Source organism: Varanus komodoensis, unplaced genomic scaffold (assembly GCF_004798865.1).
Source record: "Varanus komodoensis strain SLA01 unplaced genomic scaffold, ASM479886v1 scaffold17, whole genome shotgun sequence".
Classification (NCBI taxonomy): domain Eukaryota; kingdom Metazoa; phylum Chordata; class Lepidosauria; order Squamata; family Varanidae; genus Varanus; species Varanus komodoensis.
Window position 1 is genome coordinate 23,928,244 of NW_025335505.1, and position 10,789 is coordinate 23,939,032.

A 10,789-nucleotide genomic window follows, 5' to 3' on the forward strand; every position below is an offset into this window, starting at 1 on the left:
TGACCATCTGGTGATGTCCATGTGTAGAGTTGTCTCTTGGGTTGTTGGAAAAGAGTGTTTGCTATGACCATCGTATTCTCTTGACAAAATTCTACCAGCCTGTGCCCTGCTTCATTTTGTACTCCAAGGCCAAACTTGCCTGTTATTCCAGTTATCTTTTGGCTTCCTGCTTTAGCATTCCTATCCCCCATGATGATGAGGACATCATTTTTTGGTGATAATTCTAGAAGGTGCTGTAGGCCTTCATAGAACCAGTCAATTTCAGCCTTTTCAGCAGCAGTGGTTGGGGCATAGACTTGGACTACTGTGATGTTGAATGGTTTGCCTTGGATTCGAACTGAGATCATTCTTTCATTGATTTCAGTTGAATCAATATACAATTGCATGATGGCATTGTACGACAAAATCCATGGTACACTTTTAGGTTAAGATAAGGCCTCAAACTGGCAGAAAACATGACATATATAAGTGGCCAGTACTTGGAAGTAGATAACAGACTGACCAGAGAATGAAAGACAAGAATTTATTGTTTGCTTTTTAAACAGTCAAGGAGTACATCAGTTTTCCCCAACTTATATTCTGCAGATGTGCTTAGACTATAGCTCCCAACAGCAACAGCCAAGCATGGCAAATTACAAGAGTTATAGTCCAAGACATTTGAAGGACACCATATTGGGGAAGGCTGGAAAAGAGTATGGTGATATAATCAGAGCTTAAAAGGCAGTACAACAGGTAACACTGGGATGGGGAGGGAAACTGCACCAGCATTAATCATAAGAGCCATCAGCTTGTTAAACTTTAATTCAATCAAGTTCACTTCTTCCTCTTGCTTCTGTTCTGCTTGGAAGTTAGTATTCCTCAATATAACACAGGATCAGTGAAGATCATAAACACATGAGTACATAGTACAGATGGAGGTCATAGTACAGATAAACTTTATGATAGAATGTTTTTTAAGATTTAATGATGCACACATTGTTCTAAATTGTTTATTTGCTGTAGAAAACTTATCACAAGGACAACATAAGTGGATTTTCTGCACAATTTTGATAGCCAAAAGACTGATTTTATAACGCTGGAAAAAGAAACGCTCATCTCCTTGGACTGAGGTCCTAATGACAATTTCAATATTTGAACAGGGGGTATTTAGATGCCGCCTGATGTTAGGCAAATATTTGGTCTGACTTTTCATGATACCTGCATTACTACACATTTATATGTAATTATGAATACTTCAAACATACCGTATTTTTCGCTCTATAAGACGCACTTTTTCCCCCTCAAAAGTAAGGGGAAATGTCTGTGCGTCTTATAGAGCGAATGTGTGTGTGCCCGACACTCGGGACGCTGCCGGCCCGCCTGTACCACGTGGCACCACCTGGCCGGCACGTGCTCGGCGCGTGCTGCTCCGCCCCCCCCCCCCGGCGCAGGTGAGAGCTGTGCCACTCAGGGAGAGCAGTGCAGAGGAGGAGGAGCCGCGGGCTTTAACCCATTGGCCGCCACACAGAGAGACGGACTGCTCACCCCCACCACCCAGGAAGACCTGCCGCGGAGGAGGAGGAGTCGCGGGCTTTAACCCACCGGCTGCACGAAGAGACGGACTGCTCACCCCCACTGCCTGGGAAGACCTGCCACCGCCGCTGCCCGAAAGACCACCACTGGCACGCTGCCGGCCCGGCTGCACCACACCTGGCCGGCACGCACCTGTCGCGCCCTGCTCCGCCCCCCTCCTCCGGCACAGGTGAGAGCTGTTAATCACAGGTCGGTGTGTGTTTTCAAATGGCAACCCGTCTTTTAATGAAGCCCATGGGGAAGTGATGGGGAATGTGCCTGTGATTATCAGGAAGCTTTCCATGGATCCCTCCTCTAAAAACTAGGTGCGTCTTATAGAGTGAAAAATACGGTACCTATTGTGACCTGTTTTAATTTTTCTAAGATTTATATCTTTGTTTATAGGTTTTCTTCATTCTGGGGAAATTTACATTGACATGAGAAATAACAACTCTGAAAAGAATTCAGTGCATTCCATCATGCATGAATCATTAAATACATTCATCATTGCTTATTCATTCAATCCTTAGCCCCATAGGGTATTGAGGAAAACATTAACTGCCCTTTAATGCATACCCTCAAATGTCTTCTTGCCTAACTAATTAGAATATTTTAGATTTGAGGAGCTATAGAAACACAGTCATTTGCAAAATATTTTTTATATTTTCCAAGCAAATTTGAACTCACACACTTTCTATTGTGAAGGCTGGTGAAGGTTTATGACTCCATTGGTGCAGCAATAACGTTGATAGAATGAGATGAAAATTTGGAAATGGTGTAATTCAAGATAAATTTGTATGCACACTGAAAATTCATTCTTAAAAACCATTCACATTTTATGGGAATTTACAATTCTTCTATTTGTGTAGCATGCACTGTTGAGTGAACTAAGTGCCTTTACACCCTGCATATATATATTTATTTATTTATTTATTTAAAAAAATTTATGCCGCCCCATTCGCCGAAGCCTCGGGGCGGCTTACAACATCAGTTAAAATATAAAACACTAAAAATATAAAACACATTAACATTATAAAATATACAGCTGCCATTCTATAATTTGCAGCGTGCATGGAGGCAGTGTAACTGGAGAAAACTGAGAGAACACCTTAATATCCTCCTTCCCTGCATATCTTTCAGACAACAAGGTCTGGCCAGATTATTTTAGCTGCAAGTCCTACCCACTTTATCTCTTACAAGTGAACAGAAAAAAGGATTGCCATTTGGTTTTATAGAACAGAAGAAACACGAAAAGGGGGTTGATCAGACCATCTGCACATGAGAGAGAGAGAGAGAGAGAGAGAGAGAGAGAGAGAGAGAGAGAGAGACTGCCTCCTTTAAGTTGTCCTAACTGCAGTTCCCTCCCACAATGTCTGATCCATTCCAAACTAAAATTCAGCACCAGTCTTAAGGACTTCCTGCTTTAGTTCCAAAGGACAGAAACAGGTGTAGATTTCTCTGGAAGACTTTGATTATTATGAGTTTCCCCTTTTTGGTGACTTCCTAATAGAGGTATCATTAAGCTCTGCCACACCATTCTACCTATAATAGAATATGAATTACCTATAGAGATATTAGTATACCACATTTCAAATCTCAAAAGCACACCAAAGGAGATTTCTAATTAAAGGCATACATCTTAAATTATATCACCATTGCAGTCCAAGTCTAAATTTTTACATCCATCTTTCACAAGTTCTACACTTTCCATTAATTCACAGTTAATGACACCAGCCCATCAAGCTTTATTTTAGTTCTGTCCTTGATGAAGACAGGAACAGACCAACCACAACACTACTGCTGTCTCCGCTCACTCATAGCTTGCTGGATTGTCTCTTCTCCTTCCCTGATTCCATGTTCTAATGAGAAGTGAATTGAGAAATGCCATTTTCACCTTTATCTCATCCACATAACATAATCTGCAAGGCATCTAAGAATGATGTCATCCATGAATGTTTGTCTGTCCATGCTAAGCACACTAAACTGGATTGACACTATTGGGTAATGGTATGAATTCATATTATCTGCCAAAGCTGGATTTGCACTACTAAGATAGCTATGGTAAGAAGTGTGAGTTGAGCATAGCTGGGCCATGCATGTGATAAGGTGCTTAGATTGTTTCACTATCAGCACTTGCAGCCTGTCACTGTTCAGTGCATCTCAACAGCTTGCAGTTGTAGTTCAGCTCACAATGGCTATGCACAAGTTGTTACTGTGGCATAAGAGGATAGTACTGAGAAACCAAGGCAGACACAGATAAAGCAATGGCTGTATAAAAAGGTCAGGTGGTGGGGGCAAGGTGGACATTTAGGAACTGTATGTGAATGTCTTTCAAGTGTTATGTATATGTATGGTATAATGGTTAGTGCAGGATTGAGACTTGGGTGATCTGGGTTCTAGTCCCTGCTTGGCCATGGAGCCAACTGGGTGACTTTGGGCCAGTCACAGACTTTCAGCCCAGCCTACCTCACAAGATTGTTGTTGTGGGGAAAAGGTTGAGACCAGGAGGAGGAGAATTATGTCACCCACTTTGAGTTTGTTGTAAGAAAAAAAGCAGAATATAAATCTAATAAATTAAAAAAATAATAATGTGGGCATGGTGAAGCAAAGCCTAGCCTTCAAAAACCTACACCACAATATCCTTTGTTGTTTTCACCTCCAAGTTCACCTGTACCATGTCCAGATTTCTGAATCTTCCTGGTTGCAAGATGAATAACTTATATCCACACACAACCCTAACATGAACCCACAATTATCATAACTTCTTTCCACAAGGCCTTACCCTAACCTGTCAAGCTCTATTCACACTTGGCTCCAGCTTACCATTTAAACAGCAAGAAACATGTAAAACCTTCTTCAATGAGTGTTTTATAACTCAGAATGCTGTGCATATTCCAACATTCATTGCTAAAGAAGTTCTGATGACATTCAAATGGAAGATGTTCTGACTTTTAAGCAGGCAATTCTGAGACTGCCTGAATGTCAAGTAAACATTTCCCCAGGAAAGAAAAATCAAGAGGAAAAAGCCATGTGCTTGTTTCTAGCTTGTCAAGTGGGCCTTCTGCCAAGTAGTCATTAGAGTAATTAAGGGGAGGGAGGAAACAGTCTAATATATTCATTATGTAAATGAACAAATAAAATTGAAAAGAAATATGGTAAGTATGGATACCTCTGCTTCTTGCAGTGTCCCACGACTTAAGCACACCATATCCGGACAAGTGATGGGAGAACCACAACCCTCACGGATGGCCAATTGCATATATTGTTTTAGGCACTAAAGGAAGAAAGAGATAGTACAGATAAGATAATTATTGAACTCACAAGACTCATATCTTTGACACGCTTTCAGATCTGCCAGAGTTACCCAACTTAGAGTTCTCTTTCAGTAATGCTAGATCAGCATCTACTAGAATCAGGGCCTTTTCAGTAGCTGCCCCAATGATGTGGAACATCATTCCATGAAAGATACACCCAACCTCACCCAATGGCTACTTTTCAGAACTGAAAAAACTTAATCTGCTTGGATCAAGCAATTGGGAATGCTGCTGACTGGTTTTATCATTAGCCTATGGCCAAATCAATGTGATAACATAGCATGCAAAATTAAAATTAATCATATGTGTTGTATTTGCTATAGTGCAATCTACTGCAAATTTTGAAGAATGGTGACAAATACTGTAAATAGTATTTACTAGATTTGCTTGATGTCCAAATTCTACTTGCACAGAGTTAATCTGAGAATCTCCTAGTCTAAAAATTGAAATTCTTTCAATGAATAAGGATCATCTATACCTATAGAAAAAATTAGGTTAGCATTATATTCCTTTGCAGTATACTTCTGGCTACCAGAGAAATTATGCAGAATTAAAACTGGTTGAATTTGAAGGTGAGCTTTGGAATATACTGCCAGCTAACATGTTTACACCAAAGGGCAGATATATTTCTATACCTTGTTGTAAAGCATTGCAACTGGACTAGGCCACTGGGGACTGAACTGGGCCACCTTCCACCACCACCCGCAGACACCAAGGCCGACCCGCCCCACCTGCTGCCATTGCCCGATGGACGGACAGCGGCCACCGCGGGATGCTGCTGCTGGCCTGCGGGCCCTCCATTGGCACTGGCAACTTTCTCCGCAGCCGCCCTTGCCCCCCTCCCCAGCCGGCGTGGGTGGCAGCTGTGCCAGATTGGGGGCGGGGCGTGGGAAGGGGCCACCGGCTGAAGGGCAACGGCCTAAGGGCATTGACGCCATTTGGGACCGTTCAGGGCTAGGCGGGGACTGGCTGGCCATACATTCTGTGCGGGTGGATTTTTGTAATTGGGTGGCTGGAGGGTTTTATGGTTTTGTTGTATTTTAAATTGTATTTTATCTTAGATTTTTTTAATGGATTCACACCTGGCTGCTCACATGAGGTTGCCTGGGGAGCACGTGGGCGCTACCATTGGGGTGGTCTTGGGCAATGGTCATTATGGTGTTGGGGGTTTAACTGGTCAGCATAGAAGAAGGAGGGACAGATGGTTGACACCTGTTCCCCCTTCTGGTTATTCCCCCAGAAGGAAGGTTCCGGGTATGCTTATCAACCGCCCCTCAGGCCTGATGGTGCTGTTGCTTAATGCCAGGTTGGTCCACAACAAAACATCCCTCATCCACGACCTAATTGTGGATGAGGAGGCCAACCTGGATTGCATAACAAGACCTGGGCGGAAGGTGGGGGGATGTGTACCTCTCTTTACTGTGCCCACCCGGGTATCTGGTCCAGTACCAGCCATGCCAAGATGGGAGGGGAAGGGGGTCGCTTTACTTTATTCAGCTTCTATGCCCCTTGTGGGGCTTCCTGTTCTCTTGAGACCGGGTTTAGAGTGTCTCTATCTGGCGTTGGGCAACCAAGACACCAATTCTGCTGGTGTACCGAGCACCCTTCTGCCCATCAGACTCCCTGCCTGAGCTGACAGAGATCGTCTCGGACCTGGTGTTGAAGACCCCCAGGATGTTGGTCCTAGGGAACTGCAATCTCCATGCCAAGACTGTTCTGACCGGGGCGGCTCAGGACGTCATGGCCTCCATGCTGGTCATGGGGTTGTCTCAACATGTCATAGGCCTGACCCATGAACATGGACACACGCTGGACCTGGTTTTCTCGACGGGGCAGGATGAGGGTGATCTGAGGGTGAGGAATTTGTCTCCCCTGTCATGGTCAGATCACTTCCTCATGAGGTTTGATTTCGATGCTGGCCTTTGCCTCTGTAAGGGTGCGGACCCTGTTGTGTGGGTCCGCCCTCGGAGCTGGATGGATCCGGATGGATTCCTGAACCAGAAGCTCTGAGGGAGTTTCCAGTTGATAAGGCTGGCACTCCTGTTGATGCTCTGGTTGAACTGTGGAATGGGGAAATGGCCAGAGCTATTGACACGATCGCTCCTAAGTGTCCTCTCCCGTCTGGCAGAGCCCGTTCATCCCCATGGTATACACCTGAATTACGGGCGAAGAAGAGGGTTGGGAGATGTCTAGAGTGTAGGTAGAGGAAATCACGGGATGAATCTGACCGAACACACTTACGAGCTCATTATCGAGCCTATGCTGTGGCGGTGAGGGCAGTGAAGAAGAAATCCTTCTCCACTTCCATTGCCTCCTCACAATGCCATCCAGCAGAGCTCTTTTGGGTGGTACATGGGCTGATATACCCCGGCCCTAAGAAAGATCTTGTACCACCATCGATGGCCCGCTGTGACGACTTTGCCCAGCACTTCAAGGAGAAAATCACTCAGATTCGTCATGAGCTGGACTCCACAAGTTATTCAGATCCTTTAGGGGAGGTGCCAATGTCTCCGTCTGGTCAGATATTATTGGATGAATTTCAGATATTGCGGCCTGATGATGTGGACAAGGTGCTTGGACAAGTATATCCCACCACCTGTTTACTTGGCCCTTGCCCGTTGTGGTTACTGACCAAAGCCAAACACGGGATTGCTGCCTGGATCCTGGAAGTCATCAACGCCTCTCTGAGGGATGGCCGGGTGCCTGCCCCTTTAAAGGAGGCAGTAGTCAGGCCGGTCCTAAAGAAGGTGTCCCTGGATCCAGAGATGGCTGCCAATTATAGACCGGTGGCCAACATCCCATTTCTGGGCAAGGTGTTGGAACGGGTAGTGGCGGGACAACTCCAAGCACTCTTGGATGAGACTGACTATCTGGACCTATTTCAGTCCAGCTTCAGACCTGGGTACGGTACTGAATCTACCTTAGTTGCCCTGTATGATGACCTGTGCAGGGAGAGAGACAGGGGGAGTGAGTCCCTGTTGGTCCTCCTGGACCTCTCAGCAGCTTTCGATACGATCGACCATGGTATCCTTCTGGATAGGCTAGCGGGAGTAGGAGGCACTGCTTGGCAGTGGTTCCGCTCCTACCTCAACAGCCAATTCCAGAAGGTAGTGCTGGGGGACTGTGGCTCTGCACCATGGCCGCTATGCCATGGAGTACCGCAGGGGTCCATTCTGTCCCCCTTGCTATTCAACATCTACATGAAACCACTGGGAGAGGTCATCAAGAGCTGTGGGCTGCAGAATCATCAGTATGCTGATGACACCCAGCTCTACCTCTCTTTTTCAACCAATCCAGGTGAGGCAGTGGCTGTACTGAACCGGTGCCTGGCTGAGGTAATGGACTGGATGAGGGCCAATATACTGAAACTCAATCCGGACAAGATGGAGATCCTGTTGGTGGGTGGTTCAGGCTCCTGGGTAGGTGACTTGGACCTTGCCCTGGATGGGGTTGCACTCCCTCTAAAGGACAGGGTCCACGGCTTGGGAGTGCTCCTCGACCCAGAGCTAACCCTCCTCTGGGAACCCTCTGTGAAAGACATTAGGAGGCTAAGTACCCGGAGGAGGGCTTTCTCTGTGGTGGCGCCCCACCTATGGAATGTGCTCCCCAGAGAGGTCCACTTGGCACCATCGTTATTTGTTCTTCGGCACCAGGCCAAGACCTTTTTAGTCAAATAACATTTTAATAACTTTTAATATTATGTATTGGTTTTAATTTTGCAGCCAGGGTGAATCTGGATTTTATGTGTACTATTTATACAGTTGTTTATTTATTGTATGGAAGCTGTCCCGAGGCTTATGCGAATGGGACGGCATACAAAAATTCTAAATAAACAAACAAACAAACAGTTTTACAGTAAGTTCTGGTACTAGCGCTTTACCAGGAGCTGATACATTAATAGCACAGACATTCAGATGTCACAAATGCTACCATGGGGAAGATTCTATGTCATATGCATTGGAACCAGCTACCAAGGATACTGTCAATGGGTGTTTAATCTGTCCAGGATAATGAGTTCATCCAGTTATGGAAGGGGTTCATCCGGAGGCTTAAGATGCATCTTCTGGGATTGTTCATAGACCCATCATTATCAGTGCATATTCTAGGAGCCAGAGTGAAACTAAGGCCAAGATACCACCCACAGCCCCTCTTGGACAGAAATAGCTCAACCTCAGTTATCCACATTTTGTTTATTTCTACACTGGATTACTGAAATGAATTTTTGAAGACAATCCAGAAATCTAGTTCAGCATACAGGTGTTGGGTTATGAAAAAGGACCAAAGGTAGAAAGGTATTACACCTGATTAGAAACAACTTTCTTTGCTTCTGGATCAGTTAAAACTGATGGTATAAAGCCATACATACAAGTATTTGTTGGACCATCTTTTCTTGTATTAATCCTGAGATTTCATCTGAACACATTTTTTCATTGTCCCACTGAGAAATGCCTACAACAGACACCTACTTGGTTGTCATACCAGTCCAAGAGTTGTAATTTTCCTGGGCTGTTGACCCCTTAAAAGCTGTACTGAGGTACTATATTGACTGTACAATTAGGCAACTCCCATAAGTCCTCACCAGCATGGCCAATGGTCAGGGATTATGGGAGTTGCAGTCCAAAATAGATTGAGGGACTCTAGTTGCCTAGCCCAGATCTAAAGTATTTATCTGGTGGTGTGCTACTATTTTAGATTGTTGGTTGTATCACTGGGTCTTGTAACAATCTGTTTTTATTCTTTCTGTAATGTACCTCCGGAATACTAACTGGCCTTCAAGGTTCAGGGTTAAATTTTTTAGAAATAAAAAGTAAAATAACCACTCACATAGAACATTAGAGGGATACAGAAATATCCCTTTAATAAGTGAATAGCAAAGAAAGCGCATTCCACAATGATAAGCTTCAAAATTCTACAGCTCACAAAATTGGCACCTGTTTAGCTAATAACTTGAATTGACGTGATATGCCTAACTGATGGATTTCATGACGAAATTCTGCAAAATTTCAAACCAACTCAATATACATTTCCTCAGATACAGGAACTTTTAAAATGTCCTGAAAATTGACACAAATGTAATTTTTACTCAAGTTGTGGAACCATATATTATATCTTTCCTTCAAATGTGGGAGGAAACTACTGATGTCCTTTATTCAGGTTTGTTGAGGAGGTATGCCTTTCATTGGTTTGACGAACTTCTCAGCAACAGTTTACCAGTTGTCATGGTTCTTCTGCTCCAAGAAAGACTATGACAGACAACAACTTCAGGTAAAGTGAGGTTGCAGCATGCACCATTGAACTCTGAAGCTAGAATACTGTCAGTAATGCAGCATTTTGAGAGGTCTACCAGTGTTCCTCTCAGCGCTCTGACTGATAGAGTGTTAGTAGGAAACAGTCAAATGACATAAAAGTGAGGTAGTTTTGAAGGTAGTTTTGAGGGTAAAACTCTCATGAAGAGAGAGAAAGAAATGAAGAAGACTTTGATGGGATTTAAGGTATTCTGAACATATAGGGACATATTTATTCCTTTGTAGAAATTTACTCAATCAAATATTTGTCTTTTGTTTGTGCTTTTGGTTTTTTTTTAAGAACACTGTAATAATAAACTTATTTTTAGAAAACCAGTCAAAGTCAATTACTTTAAAACCTGGCAGTTTTTATATATGAACTAGGCAGGTATTAGTGTCCACCATTTCGAGCATGTAAATGGAATGGGCTTGCACTTCTCCACTTTCCAGAGTACCAAGGGGCTCAAGGAAACAGTGGGAAAAGTACAGGATAATGAGAACTGTCAGGTCCACATATAAAAACTAGAGAATCCCATATCAAAGGTAATACATGTCCCACTCCCTTTTGCAAGCACATGTTGCTTCATTCATGGCTTTGCTTTTCCTTAACTCATCTTTTAACAACTGTCAGGGAAAAGC

The 10,789-nt window shown here is 43.9% G+C and overlaps 1 protein-coding gene across 5 annotated transcripts in view; it reads right to left on the minus strand.

Moving 5' to 3' along the window:
- The window catches only part of RNF144B (ring finger protein 144B), a 61,476-nt gene that overhangs the window by 18,982 nt on the left and 31,705 nt on the right, over positions 1 to 10,789 (minus strand). For 4 of the 5 annotated variants that reach the window (XM_044426393.1, XM_044426395.1, XM_044426392.1 and 1 more), the window contains one exon: positions 4,721 to 4,825. The exons of the other annotated variant lie outside the window; for it this stretch is intronic. In XM_044426393.1, coding sequence (XP_044282328.1) covers positions 4,721 to 4,825 — 105 coding nt within the window. The remainder of the gene's footprint in view (positions 1 to 4,720; positions 4,826 to 10,789) is intronic. 5 annotated transcript variants of the gene reach the window in all.